The 19,166-nt window shown below is 46.4% G+C and overlaps 1 protein-coding gene across 2 annotated transcripts in view; it reads left to right on the top strand.

Annotated features, from left to right (window-relative positions):
* PRRX1 (paired related homeobox 1) overlaps positions 1–19,166 on the top strand; it is a 92,024-nt gene that overhangs the window by 60,839 nt on the left and 12,019 nt on the right. For both annotated transcript variants that reach the window (XM_034780407.1, XM_034780408.1), the window contains exons 2-3: positions 15,735–15,910; positions 18,454–18,635. In XM_034780407.1, the coding sequence (XP_034636298.1) occupies positions 15,735–15,910; positions 18,454–18,635 (358 nt within the window). The remainder of the gene's footprint in view (positions 1–15,734; positions 15,911–18,453; positions 18,636–19,166) is intronic.

Genomic DNA, 19,166 nt, shown 5'->3' with positions numbered 1-19,166 from the left:
GCCAGAGGGATGTTGCAAATTCCATCCTGTTTTACGATGACTCCAGGAATTCTGGGAGGCTTTGCCACCTAGCATGGCTTCTCCACCAAAGTGTGAGATCTAGTGAGGGCTGGAGCACTCTGCCAGGATAACAGATAGGAAATAATATCCCCAAAAGTTGGTTTTACTAGAGTTTTATTCCTCCAGCTGTCCAAAAAAAAAAAAAATACAACCAGCAGTTTGGTCCCTGAAATGTCGGGGGGGTCCTTAGGAATACTCTGTGTTTCTCTGCTGATTTCTATTTACACTATGACTTATGAGGGTCTCATGTGGCTTTAAACCTGTGCACAGCTGCAAGATGTTTGTGGGCTTTGTCTAATTAAAGTGATCAGTCAGGCACTCCTTACTCTTGCCCAATACAAGGAGAAAGGTATACAAGTACAGAAAATAGAGGGCACCAGCTAAAATTAAAGGGGCAGCAACTGTAAAAGAGATATATGGAAATACTTTTTGTTGATGCATTTTACAATTACCTTGTGGCACGTACTGCTTCTGGATACTAATGAGGCAAATTGATTAGTATCGTTTACTTGTGAGTGGGATATTTCCTCATTGCCTTTTCCATGGTATTTTGCTCCTTCTCCTGAAGCATCTGTTACTGGCCACCATTGGAGATGAGATACCAGATTAGATGATCACTCATTGGGGTCAGGAAGGAATATGACACTAACCCATTGATGATCCACAAATTTTCACAATGAATGAACAGAGAGACAGGTTTTTTAAAGGGAAAAAGGAAAAGTTGTTTTGGAGTGAAATGAGATGGTGACAGAAAAGGAAAGCAGACACGCAGACATGCTGCAGGAGGAAGTGAAAATGGAGTGTAGGCACTTTTTAAACTGTGTTATACAATATTTGATTTCAAACAGTTGCACTAAACGATATGGAGAGTTTTTGGTTAGCAAGAGACACCGGGAGACATGACTGAGGGGATGAGGAACAGATGGCCGGAGATGCAGATGTTGTAAACCTGGCTTTGAAGCCAGCAAAGATTTATGCCCAGGCTTATATTTTCACTCTTGAGTAGTGCTATAGACTTCAATGTTAAATGCGTGTGTAAGTTTTGGCAGGGTCAGGGTCTTGTGAATGTGAGGTGGGTGATGGACCCAATGTTTCAAGATATAAGGGAGGGGATGATATCTATTGACTTTGTAGTGCTGGCTTTGGGATTGTTTTGCATAGTTTTATGTCACTGTGTGTTCTTTAAGAGATATGACGACAGGCACCAGAGGATTGGGGTGTGTTGACCAGTTACAAACACAACATAAAGAAAAGGAGTACTTGTGGCACCTTAGAGACTAACAAATTTATTAGAGCATAAGCTTTCGTGGGCTACTGCCCACTTCTTCGGATGCATATAGAGTGGAACATATATTGAGGAGATATATATACACACATACAGAGAGTATGAACAGGTGGGAGTTGTCTTACCAACTCTGAGAGGCCAATTAAGTAAGAGAAAAATTTTTTTTGAAGTGATAATTTTTCTCTTAACTCTCTTTCCATGGTAGCGGTCTTCGGGGTTACTGCTAGCAATAATAAATAGAAATTTTAAGGGGAAAAAGTGATCTTCAGATTGACACAGTCTCTTTAAGGTTGCAATTGAAACCTTAATGTTGGCATTTTCTAACCACTGAACGTTTGAAGATGTTCTCTTAAAGAGACTTTTTGAGAGAATATAATATACATTCACATGAGGATTTTTTTTCCAGTTTCACTGACTCACAGAGCAACTCAAAAACATATGCACTCTGCTCATGAAACTGGCACTGCCTCTCCAGAATTTGTCTGTGTTAACGGTTTTTGGCTTCAGCAATTTGTAATGGAAAAGGTAATTTCTGTTGATAATTTGGAGTTGGATAGATTGCTATCATGCTGTAAGGATTGCTTTCATTATGTCTTTGTTAATTTCTTTTCATAAACAAACCCAATGCTAGTTTTGAATTCCTTTTCTCAGCCCTTTCCCCCTCTAAGTTTCCTGTTCTCTAGTGTGTAAAATTTATGCACAATATGTTGGGGGGTGTGGGGTATTTCAAATATAAAAGGAAATGTCACCAGGGCCAAGCAAGGACCCAACTGGGCAAAGAGTTATCGCCATACACCAAGTTTTACTTTGGCAAGGAATCTCCTGGAATTCCTGGAAGTAGGTTGCTCAAAAATTTCCCATCAAACCTTCTTTTTTGGTCTGGAAAATTTGGATTTTGATTAAATGAAAATTTTCACAGCAAGTATCTATTTTTCTCAAAAGAAGGCTTGCTTTTTTCTATTGGCAAACACCAAACCTGAATTTTTTGTTGGCTTATGGCAGAAAACTTTCAGTTTTACTTTTTTCTACCAAAAGTCAAAATTTTCCACTAAATTTTCCCACTCAGTACTTTGAGGCCTGGGAACATATTTCAATGCTCTTGTTTTCTTACTGGAATTAAGTCATTGAGCTTCCAGCTTACACAACTGATGTGAAAAATCTTTCCTGGCGTATCCTATGTTTTGTGGTTAAATGTCTCGGGTTGGAAAAGCCTCATACCCTTCTTGGATTAAATCAAACTGTTTAGTTTCAATGTTGATTTGATTATTATGTTTATAATAATCAGTAGCTATGACTAAATGATTCCTCTTTTGCTTCAGTTTCTGACATTATTATAATTGCAGTGGCTGGAGCACCCTACAGAGGACAGGAGCCCATTGTGCATGGTGCTGTACAAACATATAGTCAGAGGCAACCCCTGCCTCAAAAAGCTTATTGTCAGGATCCCGGACAAAGTCAGGTAGGACTAGTGGCAGGGTCTTGGGAGCCAGGAACTGATGTCAGGGATCAGAGCTGGTGTCGGAGTCAAGTTGAGGGTCAAAGCTAGAGTCTAAGGCCTGGTCTACACTGTGAGTTTAGCAGCGTTAAATTGAATTAAACCTGGACACGTCCACATGATGAAGCCCTTTTTTTCGACTTAAAGGGCCCTTTAAACCGGTTTCTTTACTCCACCTCCGACGAGGGGATTAGTGCTAAAATCGGCCTTTGCGGGTTGGATTTGGGGTAGTGTGGACGGACTTCGACGTTATTGGTCTCTGGAGCTATCCCACAGTGCTTCATTGTGACCGCTCTGGACAGCACTCTCAACTCAGATGCACTGACCAGGTAGACAGGAAAAGCCCCGCGAACTTTTGAATTTCATTTCCTGTTTGCTCAGCGTGGAGAGCACAGGTGACCACGCAGAGCTCATCAGCACAGGTAACCATGATGGAGTCCCAGGATCGCAAAAGAGCTCCAGCATGGACAGAACGGGAGGTACGGGATCTGCTCGCCATATGGGGAGATGAATCAGTGCGAGCTGAACTCTATAGCAGTAAACGAAATGGCAAAATATTAGAAAAAGTCTCAAAGGCCATGAAGGACAGAGGCCATAACAGGGACGCACAGCAGTGCTGCGTGAAAATTAAGGAGCTAAGGCAAGCCTACCACAAAGCCAGAGAGGCAAACAGAAGGTCTGGGGCAGAGCCGCAAACATGCCGCTTCTACGCGGAGCTGCATGCCATTCTAGGGGGTGCAGCCACCACTACCCCAACCGTGTGCTTTGACTCCATCAATGGATAATCATGCAACAGGGAAGCGGGTTCAGGGTACGAGGAAGATGATGATGAAGACAATGAAGATAGCTCACAGCAAGGAAGCCGAGAAACCGGTTTCCCCAACAGCCAGGATATGTTTATCACCCTGGACCTGGAACCAGTAACCCCTGAACTCACCCAAGGTGTGCTCCCAGACCCTGAGGGCACACAAGGGACCTCTGGTGAGTGTACCTTTGTAAATATTACACATGGTTTAAAAGCAAGCGTGTTTAATGATTAATGATTAATTTGCCCTGGCAATCGTGGACAGTACAGCTACTGGAAAAGTCTGTTAACATGTATGGGGATGGAGCAGAAATCCTCCAGGGACATCTCCAGAAAGCTCTCCTTCATGTACTCCCAAAGCCTTTGCAAAAGGTTTCTGGGGAGGGCTGCCTTATCCCGTCCGCCATGGTAGGACACTTTACCATGCCAGGCCAGTAGCACGTGGTCTGGAATCATTGCATAACAAAGCATGGCAGCTTATGGTCCTGGTGTTTGCTAGCATGCAGACAACATCCATTCCTTATCTCTCTTTGTTATCCTCAGGAGAGTGATATCATTCATGGTCACCTGGTTGAAATGGGGTGATTTTATTAAGGGGACATTCAGAGATGCCCGTTCCTGCTCTGCTGAACATAAATGTTCCCCGCTGTTAGCCACGCGGTGGGGGGGAGGGGTGAAGTGATCATCCCAGAGAATTGTGTGTGTGTTGAGGGGGTAGTTGGGTTTGTGCTGCATGTTAACCCAGAAACTGCAGCCCCTCCTTTTCAATTGCAAACCCATTTTAAATGGCCAACCCAACGGGTGCTTGGTATGAGAAATGAGGGCGCTACTGTTTGAAACCATTCCCACATGTTAAGAAGGTTAAAAAAGCCAAAAGACTGTGGCTTACCATGGCTGCCTGCAAGCCAAAATCTGTTGCCTGGCACTGCGTGAGTGATCTCTCACACCAAACCGGCAGGCCCTCAATATAAGAGGAAAAATGCGACCTTGTAACAAAAGCACATGTGCTGTGTAATGTGAACAGCAAAATTTAACATGAAAGAGTGTACCCATTGTTCTCTAAAATGTCTTTTTCAACCACCTCTCCCTTCTCCTCCACCAGCTGCAAATGTTTCTCCTTCACAGAGGCTAGTGAAGATTAGAAGGAGAAAATGGTGGACTCGGGATGATATGTTCTCGGCGCTCTAGATGTCCTCCCACCCTGATAGAGCACAGAAGAATGCGTGGAGGCAGTCAATGTCAGAGTGCAAAAAAGCACAATATGAATGAGTGGAGAGGTGGCGGGCTGAAGAGGATAGGTGGCGTCAGCTTGCTGACAGAAGGCAAGAGTCGATGCTCCGGCTGCTGAAGCATCAAAGTGATATGCTCCAGCGTATGGTTGAGCTGCAGGAAAGGCAGCAGGAGCAGAGACCACCGCTACAGCCCCTGTGTAACCAACAGCCCTCCTCCCCAAGTTCCATAGCCTCCTCACCCAGACGCCCAAGAACGCTGTGGGGGGGGCCTCCAGCCATTCAGTCACTCCACCCCAGATGATTGCCCAAGCATCAGAAGGCTGGCCTTCAATAAGTGTTAAAGTTTTAAAGTTTTAAACTGCAGTGTGTCCTTTTCCTTTCCTCCTCCCCCACTCCTCCTGGACTACCTTGTCAGTTATCCCCCTAGTTGTGTGATGAATTAATAAAGAATGCATGAATGTGAAGTAACAATGACTTTATTGCCTCTGCAAGTGGAGCTCGAAGGGGGGAGGGGAGGGTGGTTAGTTTACAGGGGTGGGCGGGTGGCGGAGGGTTCATCAAGGAGAAACAAACAGAAGTTTCACACTGTAGCCTGGCCAGACACAAAACTGGTTTTCAAAGCTTCTCTGATGCCCACCACGCCCTGCTGTACTCTTCTAACTGCCCTGGTGTCTGGCTGCGCGTAATCAGCGGCCAGGCGATTTGCCTCAACCTCCCACCCCGCCATAAATGTCTCCCCCTTACTCTCACAGATATTGTGGAGCGCACAGCAAGCAGCAATAACAATTGGAATATTGGCTTCGCTGAGGTCTATCCAACTCAGTAAACTGCGCCAGCGCACTTTTAAACGTCCAAATGCACATTCCACCACCATTCGGCACTTGCTCAGCCTATAGTTGAACAGGTCCTGACTACTGTCCAGGCTGCCTGTGTACGGCTTCATGAGCCATGGCATTAAGGGGTAGGCTGTGTCCCCCAGGATAACGATAGGCATTTCAACATCCCCAACGGTTATTTTCTGGTCCGGGAAGAAAGTCCCTTCCTCCAGCTTTTGAAACAGACCAGTGTTCCTGAAGACACGAGCATCATGTACCTTTCCTGGCCATCCCACGTTGATGTTAGTGAAATGTCCCTTGTGATCCACCAAGGCTTGAAGCAGCATTGAAAAGTACCACTTGCGGTTTATGTACTTGGTGGCTTGGTGCTCCGGTGACAAGATAGGGATATGAGTTCCATCTATCGCCCCACCACAGTTTGGGAATCCCATTGCAGCAAAGCCATCCACTATGACCTGCACGTTTCCCAGAGTCACTACCCTTGATATCAGCAGATCTTTGATTGCGTTGGCTACTTGGATCACAGAGGCCCCCACAGTAGATTTGCCCACTCCAAATTGATTCTCGACTGACCGGTAGCTGTCTGGCGTTGCAAGCTTCCACAGGGCTATCACCACTCGCTTCTCAACTGTGAGGGCTGCTCTCATCCTGGTAGTCTGGTGCTTCAGGGCAGGGGAAAGCAAGTCACAAAGTTCCATGAAAGTGCCCTTACACATGCGAAAGTTTCGCAGCCACTGGAATCGTCCCACACCTGCAACACAATGCGGTCCAACCAGTCTGTGCTTGTTTCCCGGGCCCAGAATTGGCATTCCACGCCATGAACCTGCCCCAGTAACACCATGATTTGCACATTGCTGGGGCCTGTATTTTGTGAGAGGTCTATGTCCATGTCAATTTCCTCATCACTCTCGTCGCCACGCTGCAATCGCCTCCTCGCCTGGTTTTGCTTTGGCATGTCCTGGCTCTGCATATACTCCAGGACAATGCGCGTGGTGTTCATAGTGCTCATAATTGCCGCGGTGATCTGAGCAGGCTCCATGATCCCAGTGCTATGGCGTCTGGGCTGAAAAAAGGCGCGAAACTATTGTCTGAGGGAGGGAGTGATGGAGGGAGGGAGGGAAGGGTGAGTGATGACATGGCTTACAGGGAATTAAAATCAACAAAGGTGGCTGTGCATCAGGGAGAAACACAAACAACTGTCACACAGAATGGCTCCCCCAAAGATTGAACTCAAAACCCTGGGTTTAGAAGGCCGTTTATTTCACAGAGGGAGGGGGAAGCAAATGAATACAGAACAAATCTGGTCCCTCTATTTTTTACATCTTAAGCTGGCAGCAGACCATGCTTGACTGATAGCCATCGGCATCTTCTGGGTGCTTGGCAGAAAATGCTGTATTACGACTGCTAGCCATCATCGTCAAGACGGTTCAATAGGACTGCCGGCAGGACTGAGTCTCCAGGAGACAAAACATGTCTGCCCAGGTGCCTCTGATTGAACTCACTGAGGAATATGACGATGACGGATATCAATCGTAATACACCATCTACTGCCAAAAGGCAAGGAGCTGCTGCTGAATAGCAATGCAGCCTCACGTCTGCCAGCACCCAGATGACATATGGTGATGGTGAGCTGAGCTGAGATGAGCAGGCTCCTTGCTTGCCGTGGTATGTTGTCTGCACAGGTAACCCAGGTAAAAAGGCGCGAATCGATTGTCTGCCGTTGCTCTGACGGAGGGGGAGGGGCCTGACGACATGTACCCAGAACCCCCCGCAACACTGTTTTTGCATCATCAGCCATTGGGATCTCAACCCAGAATTCCAATGGGTGGCGGAGACTGCGGGAACTGTGGGATAGCTACCCACAGTGCAATGCTCCGGAAGTCGACGCTAGCCTCGGTACTGAGGACGCAGTCCGCCAACTTAATGCACTTAGAGCATTTTATGTGGGGACACACACAATCGACTGTATAAAACCAATTTCTATAAAACCAGCTTCTATAAATTCGACCTAATTTCGTAGTGTAGACATACCCTAAGTCAGGAGCCAAGGCTGAGGGTCAGAGACAAAGTCAGGAATTGGGCCAGGAATCAATACTACATATTGGAATCTCAGTGTTGGGGTTGAGGGGGTCAATCAGGAATGAGGATCCAAATCAGAGCCAGCGTCAGTACCGGGAGTTCAAAGGCAGAGAAGCAGGGTTGTCATGGCAGCTAGCTGGTAATCCATACTGTTGCCTGGTACGCCCCATGGGCTTATGTAGGATCAAGGAGCCAATCAGGGGTTGTTAAAGACAACTGTCAGTCAGTCCCTGTGGATTGTGGTTCACAGGGAACATCCAGGTTGCAGCTGCCATCGGCTGGCAGTGCGGGGGCGTTGGTTGCGTGAGAGGCCTGCAGGCTTGCATTCGAGTCCTGCCAATCCTTTTACTTACAATCTAAATAACAGCAAATGTTGACACACAAATCTTGTGTCCTATTATCGTATTTCTCTCTCCTATTTCCCCTCTTTCTATTTCCTCCTCTCAGGCTCTCTCTATGGTATTTATACAGCCCCTATCTCCACAATATCTGAGCACCTTCCACCACCCCTGCAAGGCAGGGCATTGCTATTCTCTCTACTGGGGAACTGATGCCTATAGAGAATACATGATCTGTCCCAGGCCACACTGGAAGCATATGACAGAACAGGGAGTTTAAGCCAAGTCCTAGGATAGTGCTCTAACAATGGATGGTCCTTCCTCTCTCTTTTAGCATGTTCTGAGTAACCTTTACTGCTGTTTAGATCTGGGCATGTGTCTACCCTGCAATGTTCTCCCCTTGCCCTCTGGAGGGATGTCATGGGTCTAGTCCAGAGATGGGGCGGGTGTGGATGCTTGGTAGGCAGGGATAGGTATGGGCATGCAAGGGGATCGGGCTTGGAGGATGTGAACCAAATTGAGCCATGATATATTTCCTGTTTCTGAACTACCAGAGAGCAGTGGTCAGATGCTGGTTTTGACCCCTTTCTGCTATTCAGCAAATGCAGGAAAGGATGAAGAAGAAAAAGAAAAGAAAAGGGTGTTCCAGGCAATGAAATGGTGACAGTGGTGGGAGGGGAAATAGAAATCAAGGTGCTGAGGGTGGTTAAGATTTTTCAAAGCTACCTAAGAGATTATTTAGCCGCTCATTGACGTTACTGGGAGTAGACTGGCTATACCCTCTAGTCATCTCTGCCCCTGTAATTAACCCATGCCTGTGGTCAAGGAAAACCACCACCGGGCTTAGCTGCTGAGCAATCTGTGTCCAGATACTTCCCGTAACGGGGTGAGTAATGTCCACGCTCCATGCCAATTGATGGCAGAGGTGAATTGGCCAGGGCTGACCTTCACATGAGTCACTGGAATATAATGATTGCTCATAATTTTCCATTCAGTGCCTGCACCAAGTCACCTTTTATTGACCTTTTGTTTTTTGGATCCCGTCTGTTATGAGTGAGCTGTGAATCACTGGCATCTCCCTTCATGCCAGGAAGAACCAAGCAAATTGTGATGATGCTTTTGGGGCTGTTGGCAGGATGTACATTTATTCTTTGGCATTTTTCAGGCTGTCTCTTTGTTCTCCCATCCCCACAGCATTGAGCTCATGGCTCCTCGTGTGTAACAGTCACACAGGAATGTAGCAATTGCCAGACTGGATCAGGCCCATTGTCTACCTAGTCCAACATCCTGTTTCTGATAGTGGCCAGTACCAGATGTTTCAGAAGATGAGGTATGAAACCCCAAGAGAGCCCTTAGGAGCTAGCTTTTTTCTGAGAAATGTTTGGGAGATGAGAAAGCAATGATCCAGCTCGTCAAGATATTTAAGGGCCTAACTCCCATTGAAATCATTATGTTTAGCATCTTAGGACTGGTCTATACACAGTTTGGGCTCTGATTTGTGACCCCCCCTTAGACACTCTTGAATCTGATTAAGAGAGGCAGTGTGCTTGGTGGATAGAGTCCTGGACTGGCATGCAGGAGACCTGGGTGGGTTCCATTCCCAACTCTGCCACTGGCCTGCTGGGTGAGCTTTGGCAGGTCACGTCACCTCCATGCCTCAGTTTCCCCATCTGTAAAATGGGGATAATGACACTGACACTCCTTTGTAAAGCACTTTGAGATTTATGATGAGAAGCACGGTATAAGAGCTAACCCAGTTTAAGGAGGCTCCCACTAGGATTTGTACTAATTTAATCATAGCCATATCTTAGCTAACCCATATTCCCATGAATATTAAGAGAAGCCAATGGTTTCTCCTCTCATCTACGCTGGTGTAAATTGGGACTATTTCCACTAAAGTCAATGAAGGCACACTAATGTAAAACTCCTATAAGTTGAAGAAAAACAGGTCCATTGTGTCTAGAAATGACCAACCAAGATAGAAATAAGGTGACCCTTCACTATGGTATCACAGGAACAAACAATCTCCTTTTTGGCATTGGACCAATGGGCCATCTAATTCTGTATTCTGCCTCCAGCACTGGCCAAAAATTGATTCTTCAAAGGAAAGTGAAAAGCATATAATGCACTTCTCTAGTCCGTAGGGTCCCAGATGGAGCAATGAGTCGGAGGTAGGGTAATAGATAGTAGAACAGGCCCCCTGGTATGCTGAGCTGAGCTGTTCCACTCTAGGAGGAAGATCAAGCACTAAGAGGTGGAAAGAAGACCAGAGTCCATCTGGGGTGTATGGAGAGAGAGATCCTCAGGTGGCAGGGATGCTAGACTGAAGTATGTGTGGATTTGGGTCCCTTTTATTCTTCCTCCAAACCCCAGATTCTGGCCATAAAGAGCAATGAGCTAGAATCTGAGCTCTAACTCAGAACCCTCCCTCTTCTGGGTGCTTAAAGCACAGGACATTCTGGGCCATCAGCACAATGTGATGATGTTTGCAGCAATGTAGCTCAGTGGATGTTGTGATCCAAATGTCATGAAGTTGTGGTGAAGCTATGCCTGACAAACTCATAACAACTCGGGCCAGTTTGGGGCGGGGGAGGGAGGAAATCACACAACACATGTGGTTCAGCTGGGCAGGGTTCAGAATTCTTCCCAAACTTCCTACACAAAACAGTCCAGCTCAGGCCCCAGGCACTTGGGTTTTCCACTTGAAGAGTGAGGTGGTATTATTTGAACATTGACCCAGCCACCTATCCGCAGCGCCGCTGATTGGAAACAGGCTGCCTGGTTCCCACAGACATACTGGGAAAAAAACCCAACCTGACCCTTCCCAGACAACTTACACTGAACCTTCAGCCCTTATGAGGGTTGCCCATCATTTGTCAGTGTTGCACTAGGGTTCCTCTGTGGAGTTTATGCTTCTGTTCCATTGCCCTTACTTCAGGCCCAATCCTGTGCCCTCTTATCCTCTGCTGACCCTGTATTAATAGAGACCTTCATTTGGATTCCAGAGGAAGCTGTAAGTGGACACCTCCCTCAAAAGCCAAATCTCTAACTTTGTATTGGCACTTACAATTTTCATGGATTTTTTTAATGCCTCCAGAAACCATTTGTGGGGCCCACAAACCACAGCAGCTGGTCTTGCAGTGTTTCCACTGTCCAAGGAACTGAAACACCGTGAGACTGATTCTCCCCTGCCTTGCGCTGTGTGCTCCGAGTGTAAAATGCTACCCTGTCAGAACTCTCTGCTCACATCACTGGGTGAGTTCTCTCCCTCTGCACAGGTTTTGGTGACTACACAAGGTGGAAGGCAGTAGAGCAATATCTCCTTCATATGATATCAGCCCCATCACTGGTTGAAATAAACCCATGAAAAGCATAACCAGAAATGCCAACACTACACAAGTATTAATTAAATTGTGTCTCACTGTCTCCCTCACTCATCTTCCTGTAGCCTGATCAGGATGACCCACTGTCACCACGTGTGACCATACTTTAATGCTCCAAAATTCCTAAACACATTTGCTTTTCTAACACATTCCTGCCTTTCCATCTCGGCTTAAAGATTCAAAACTCCTGTTTAAAACTATTCTCCAGACACTTCCTCTCAGATACAAGGAAATCATGGGCATGTTTGTATCCAGCATTCCCAGACTGGAAAGGAATCTGTTCAGGGTTTGACTGTCTATTGAGGAGAGGAGAAGATATGGGAGCTGTAAACCTTTTGGAATCTGAAAACTGCTTTTTAATTTAAGTGGAATGTCCCTTTGTTCCCAATTGTATGGACTTTAGGTGTACAGGTGCAGTAACTGTTACCAGATGGACAGCGAAAAGCATCCCAAATGGGTGCTCAGAAAAACAACACATTTTGGATTTCATTTTCTTAATAAAAACTTTCCTGTTTTGGGACTTCATCTTTTCCCAGGGACACTAGGGAGAAGGCAGTATCACTATGGGAGAGGCAAGGCAGGGTTACTTTCACAATGCTTTATTTTATTCTAAATCTATTGGGCCACATCTCCAGATGGGTGTAGCTGATGTATCTCCTTTGACTTCAATGGGTCCACACTGATATACATTAGCTGAAGATCTGGTCTATTATATTTAAGAATGTTAAGGTCCCAATCCAGCAACATACTTAAGTAGATGCTTAACTTTAATCACATGAGCAGACCCATTGATTTCAGTGGGACTATTCACATGCTTAAAGTTAAATACATACTTCAGTGCTTTGCTGGACCCAGATCTTTTCCTCGCTCTCTCCTTCCCCCACACTGCATGGAAACAGATGCTGACCTGACAGACAGGGGTGCTGTGAAACTGTTCATGCATGTTTGAGCTCCTCAGAGAGAAGATGCTGTCAGGGCAGATCGTTGTTAGTAATACATCTGCTCAATTAGGAGCTCAATTCCCTTTGGAATTCCATGGCAGTTGGGTGCCTATCTCCCATAGACATCTCTGAAAGTTCCAGCACAGGATACGTCTACACTGGGGAGGAAAAAGCCCACAGCAGCAAGTCTCAGAGCCCAGGTCAACTGACTGTGGGTGGCGGGACTCACACAATGGGGCTAAAAACATCAGTGTAGATATTCCCGTCCAGCTTGGAGCCCAGACTCTGAAACCCAGTGAGGGGGTGGCTTCTCAGAGCCGGGGCTTTAGCCGGAGCAGGAATGTCTACACTTCCGCTTTTAATGCTGTAGTGGGAACCTCATGAGCCAAATCAGTTGACCTGGGCTCTGCGGCTCGCTGCTGGCAGTTTTTGTTTTGTTTTTTTCAGTGTAGATATACCCTTAGAGTTGAATAATATGAAGCCAGGCAGGGTACAGATTACAGGAAGCAGCCGTGTCAAACTATTACGGGTCTGATTCCCTACTCCGGGACACCATGTTCATGCAGATGGAACTCTACTGACATTAGTGAAGTTCTCCTGGTATAAAACCAGTGTAAATAGGCAAAGAATCAATCCTATTGCATGGTGGACGTAAGCCTCATTATAAGGCCAGTGAGTGACATAAAGAGGAGAAAACAACTCCCCAGTGTTTTCGTTAAGACCAGTTCAGCAGAAACAAAGCCACAGAGAAGAGGAAGGCATCTCAGACCATGTTTTTCATCGTCTTATTGCTCCAGCATCTTGGATAGTTCCCTACCTAGCTGGCCAAAGGTTTGACTACCCAGTATATAAACATATAGCTCCCTAAGTGCTTTGCGGGACATCTGGAGCCACACTGCCACATTGCTGCATCAAATGCTAAGGGTTCTGGTGGAACTAAAGGGCCCTGCAGTCTCTGATGAAGCAGGAACAGTGATGCTGTTATGGAAGAAGTAATGAGGGAGAAAAGGGAAGGACAGTTTGCCGAACGAGCTAGTTTGCATAAGGTGGAGCAGGGAGTAATGGGAGGAACCAAATTCCACCTTTGCCTGGGATGCCTTTGCACTGGTTTGCATTGGAATCTGGTGAGCAGGATAATAATGATCTTCCGGTGCTTTCCTGAGAGAAGCAACCAATCAATGAGTTCAAGTAGTCTTCCTGTTTATAAAGTGTAGCTCTTTCAAACTGGGGAAAATGGAAACCCAACCATGTGAATTAGGTGACTAATCACATAGGGCACCTAGTGACTCGGGAACAATGCATACTGGCAGCAGACACTTTGTGAACAAGGCCTAAGCTGAAATTAGTTCATGCTCAGAACTCATCCAACAATGCTGACGAGAAAACAAATATGTAAAAATCACCACCTGTCTGTGGACAATTCGCAACAAGGGACTAAATCAATAAATTATTTGGTGGTGAATTGTTCATCCAGATCTAGGTCAATATCACAAAATAGCAGAGGCTGGGCATGCCCATGACTAGCTGCATCATGGCAGGACAATGGGTAAGCGGATCGGTTACCATTGTATCTGACCACTGTGCTGTTCATTCAGTATCCTGGGACAATTATGCACGTGGGAATAGGATTGTCATTGCATTTCCCTATTAATGCCATGAGCATGGTTTTTATCTTGGTGGTGCTAAATCCTCAGTTCAATACTTGTGCTCTGGCTTCAGTGCAACAGGGTAGGTACTTGACATGAGTGGTGCTAGTACAGCTGGTCCTTTGCTCAGCCATGTGAACCAATCACCTCTGGCCATAAAGGGATGGAGGAGGGGGAATATGCAGCAGCCGCTATTTATGGTAGGTCTCGCTGGCAAAGCTTTGGAGCAGAAGAAGATGGCCAGTCAAAGAATTTCAGATGCAAAAAAAAGCAGGTGGGAATTAGGGAGATCTCAGCAGCATGCATCGACTGCAGCAGCTAGTGTTAGAGAACAACATTATCCTCTTCAGCACAAAAAATGTGCCAAGAGAAAAACCGAATACCAAAATCCTCCAATAATAATGTATATTAGGATCTCTTCTAGCAGTCCCAACTGAGATGAGAGCCCGATTATGTTAGTCAGTGTACAAACACATAGTAAGAGACAATTCCTGACTCAAAGAGCCCACTCTGTAAATGAACAGACAGGGAGACGGTGGGAGGAAGGAGATGTTATCCTTACTTTACATCTGAGGCCTGCAGAGATTAAGTGGCTTGCCTGAAGTCACAGAGAAAATCCATGGCAGACCAGGTCTCCTAAATGCTATGCCAGTGCCTTCATCCCAAGGCTGCCCTACCTTCACAGAAAAGTCCATTGATCATAGTCTAATGGGGTGGAAAGATGAATTAATGTCAGAGCAGAAGAGGCGAGAAGGCTGGCCTTCTAAATCAGGTAGAGTTTGAAGGGCTTTGAGGAATCCCAGTCCAGACCTGATGGACCTTGGACATCTGCTGTAGCAGCGTAATTTCTCTGCATCAAGGGCCCTACACACTGATGGTGAACTCCCCAAGCTGAATAGATCCAGAGTTCCTATTTTCTTTTCCTAAAATTGATTTCAGTGAAGATTTGCTGATTTACACCAGATGGGGATCTGGTCCATTGACTTCAGTGGAGCTATGTCAGTGTATACCAGATGGGGCTCTGACCCTATGTCTGCATTAAGTTGTCTGCGCAGAAGGTTTTCTATCAGCACTGGGCAGAAGGAAGCATTCAGTCTAGTCTCCACTTTCCTCCGCGTTTCCTATCCAAACTTTGGAAGGTTTTCATCGGTTTGCTCCCCTCTGCAATGTGGAACAGAGGGAAACATTTGTATTAGAAAGACAGCTTCAAGAAAGGGGACAAATAGGTGAAGAAAGGGACATGAAGCCATAGGTCCAGACTTCCAAAATTGATGCTGAATCTCTTTTTAAAAGGTCTGTTCTAGCTCAGCCAGAAGTTATGGGTTTTGATACAAGAATCACTAGGGGAAGTTCTCTGGCCAGTGTTCCAGAGATGGTCAGACTAGATGTTAAGGATGGTCTATTCTGGCCTCCAAATGTATTCATTTATATGAATCTATGAAAAATGTGTGTCTCAACTTTGATCCAAGTGGCCAGGATCTTGGTTTTTATCTCTCATCCAAATGATGCAGAGATCTAAATTAGGTGTGTTTAAAAAAAGAAGAAGAAGAAAAAAAAAAGGTAAATGCTGATGCTTCAGACATACGAGTAATCTAGTTCCAGCACTTCACCTGTCTGATTCTCTCCCATTCTAGATGATCAGCTGAACTCAGAAGAGAAGAAGAAAAGAAAGCAGAGAAGAAACAGGACCACCTTCAACAGCAGTCAGCTCCAGGCATTGGAGAGAGTCTTTGAGAGGACACATTACCCCGATGCCTTTGTACGAGAAGACCTCGCACGCAGAGTCAACCTCACTGAAGCCAGAGTTCAGGTAAGTAAGTCAATCTTCTGCCCACCTCATCCAGGTACTGTCAGCAAGCCATGGCTTTAGCATTCACTCAGCCAGCAGGATGGCTGCAGAGATAGAGGATTGTTAAAGAACATGGGCCTTAAAATCATTACAAGAATATAGGTCTTACTGTCAGTAAAGCTCTCAAACAACTAAATGCCATAGAGATCCTTCTGAAAAGCTCTATCATATTTAATAGTGTGAAACATTAGGATTTTCTAGAAATCAAAGAGGACAAAAACAATAATTTTATCACAGTAGAGCCCCGGAACCCCAGATTGGGATCGAGACCCCATTGCGTTAGGTATTATACAAATCCATACAAAGACAAGGGCCAAAATCTGAAAAATCCAAAGAATTTAATAGAGAATAGGATCCTTTCTGTAGAATTTTTCAGCCAGATTATGGAATTCTATAGCAGGGAGAGAATTCACTAAATTCTGTAGGAATGTGCCATGAAAGAAACACAAGTGCAAATCTCATCTGCTTTAGCAATCAGAGACAACTCAGCAGGGGCTTGGAAGTGGTGTCTATTTTTGTAATCAGATTGACGACACAGGCAAAAATGCCAAGTCAAGAAGCCTTCTCCAAAGTGAGCCGTGTGGGTTATACACTGTACTGAGCTTCCTATGGAGGCATTACACCCAATATTTAATTATGGTGGCAAATGTATGCTACTTTTGGGGGTAGAGAAGAAGGTTCTGGATCATGATGAGAGAAACCTCAAAAGGCTGAGACTTTCGGCTCAGATCCCAAAGTTGGGTTGTGCATCATGGCTTTAGCCTTCTGGTCTGGCTAAGGTGCACTCCGTGTAGACCCAGTATGGCAAGCAAAGACGGGTTTGAACTCCCCTTGTGCCCCTGTGCAAGATGACTTGTGGCATCAGTAACAGGCCCCAAAGGGCTATTATGTTGGATGGGGGTTGATGGAGTGCAGCATCACTCTAACCATGTGCCATTGCTTAGAGGTTCTGTGGAGAGGGAGGCAGGGAGAGCTGGTTATGCCAGCTTTGTGCACCCAGGGAATCTCATCACACCACCAGAGTGCCACCAATGGTCCGCTAACAATCCCCTCGACTTGTTCTGAACCTCAAGAGATTTCAAGATTGGGTAGGGAATCACAACAGGATAGGGTTCTTCATGGGGTTGCCAAGGCTTCCTGCGTCTGCTCAGGCTGGAAACACCCTGTGAGTGACCTTTCTCAATCCTTGCCAGAGCCCAGAAACACAGAGCTGTATAAAACTGAAAAATAAAAGGAAACAAATTGCTCACAGCCTTATCCAAGTGCCAGGAGACTTGGGTTCCACCAGAGGTTCTGATGAAGGTTTGAGTTAGATTTATTTAACCAGAACGGATGCACCCACTGCCCAGTGAGTATCCAGGCCTAGAGTGGCATTGCAGGGAACAGTCCACCTCCCAAACCTCTGTTCACATCAGTTATCACCAGAGTTATAACAGCATAAACTCTCTCTTGTTCTTACATTTGCTAGTTTAGCCAAGCAGGGTTTCCCCAAGATGTGCAGAGGGTGAGAGTAAAGCCCTTGAGCAGTTTGAGAGCACAAGAGTGGGACGGGTCAGGGAATGAATGAAATCAGCCTTTTAAATTCTGATGGTTTCTTGGACTGAAGGGAAAGAGCTTGTGGGTGTGTGCACGAGTGCGTGTGTGTGAGAGAGAACACCTGTGTGCATGTGTGTATGTTTGTTCATTGATAGATTCAGAGTTTAAAGCCAGAAGGGACTGTTAGATCATCTAGTCAGATGTCCTGCACCTGCACAGGCCATTCAAATTCACCTAGTACCCCTGTACTGAGCCGAATAACTTGCGCACACGTGCGTGAGTGTTTGTGTGTGCGCATACATATGTGTGTGTATACATGGGCTAGCAGCAAAGGTATGTGTGTTGTATTTTAGGGCAGGGCATGAGTGCCAGGCATAGTCAGGGAAAGGGATCACCATGCATTAGGACAGCAGGGCAAAGCCTAACATAAAAGCAGCCGCTTCTGCAGCTCAAGGCAATGGACCAGCAGCAGCTTCCCAAGAATCCCTGTCATTCAGGAATGAGGTTCAAGCAGCCAGCAGCCCCTCCAAGAGCAGCCGTGATCTTGAAGGCCAGACAGGACATCTGCATCTTCACTGAGAGGATCCTTGGTGCTCAGGCACTGGGGTGGAGACATGAGGCCACCAGCATCATCCTGGGTCCTGGAATATCCAGAAGCAGGAGAGGTCCAGCTCATGAGAATCTCCCCTGTGGGTCCCAGCTTGGAAGCACATGACCTCCCACATGCTACTGCTTCACCTTGGGTAGGGAAGATGATTAGCTGCTCAGGCATAATGGAAGCTCCTCCTGCAGACACAGTGCATCCGTCCACTGCTGGTCCTTTCCTCACAACGGGGTTCTGGCTCTCCAGGCCACCATCACACCAGGGTGCCTGGGCCCCCAAGTATCTGATAATGCAGGGAGAGTAGCAGAACATCAATGGAGCAGGTTATAATCTCTGGCCTGTCTGTCTTTTCCCCTCCTCCTAGGTGTGGTTTCAGAACCGAAGAGCAAAGTTCCGCAGGAATGAGAGAGCCATGCTGGCCAACAAGAATGCCTCCCTTCTCAAATCCTATTCAGGGGACGTGACTGCGGTGGAGCAGCCCATAGTACCTCGCCCAGCTCCAAGACCCACTGACTATCTCTCCTGGGGAACAGCCTCGCCTTACAGGTGAATGCATATCCCATCTCTAGGTGATCAGTCTCCTCTGGCCTTGGTCAGCCATCACCTTCAGAGCTCCTTCTTCATCTGACAGTGATGCTCACTGGGAGCACCCTGTGAGAGCCATATCTTGGGCCAGATTTCCTGTTGTTCCTTTCCCACACCCAGGCTTTAAGCCACCTTTGTGCTTCCTTAATTCTGACCTGGGAGGCTTCCTGGGACAATTTAGAGCAGCCCCAGCACTGCGCTAAGTTGCATTGGCTTGTAACAACGCCCTATAGGCATTGCACAGCTGGAGCACATAGCATTCTGGCCAAACCCCTCCTGCCCTGGTCCATCCTCAACACACACCCTATACCTGGGGCTGCAAGTAGGGCTAGCATAGAACAGTTATGTCAGCCTTGTGCCAGGCAAGAAACCCCCTTGCAACAGAGATTTTCTAGGGGGCTGTTTCTTGTCTCTTTGTGGCCCCTTTATGCAGTTCAGACAGCTTAAAGAAAGAATGGAGGGAGAAAGGAAAGGTGGAGCCGTTACATTTTG

This window comes from Trachemys scripta, chromosome 8 (assembly GCF_013100865.1).
Source record: "Trachemys scripta elegans isolate TJP31775 chromosome 8, CAS_Tse_1.0, whole genome shotgun sequence".
NCBI classification, from domain to species: Eukaryota; Metazoa; Chordata; order Testudines; family Emydidae; genus Trachemys; species Trachemys scripta.
The sequence above is the reverse complement of the archived record's forward strand: the minus strand, read 5'-3'. Positions and strand labels throughout refer to the sequence as shown.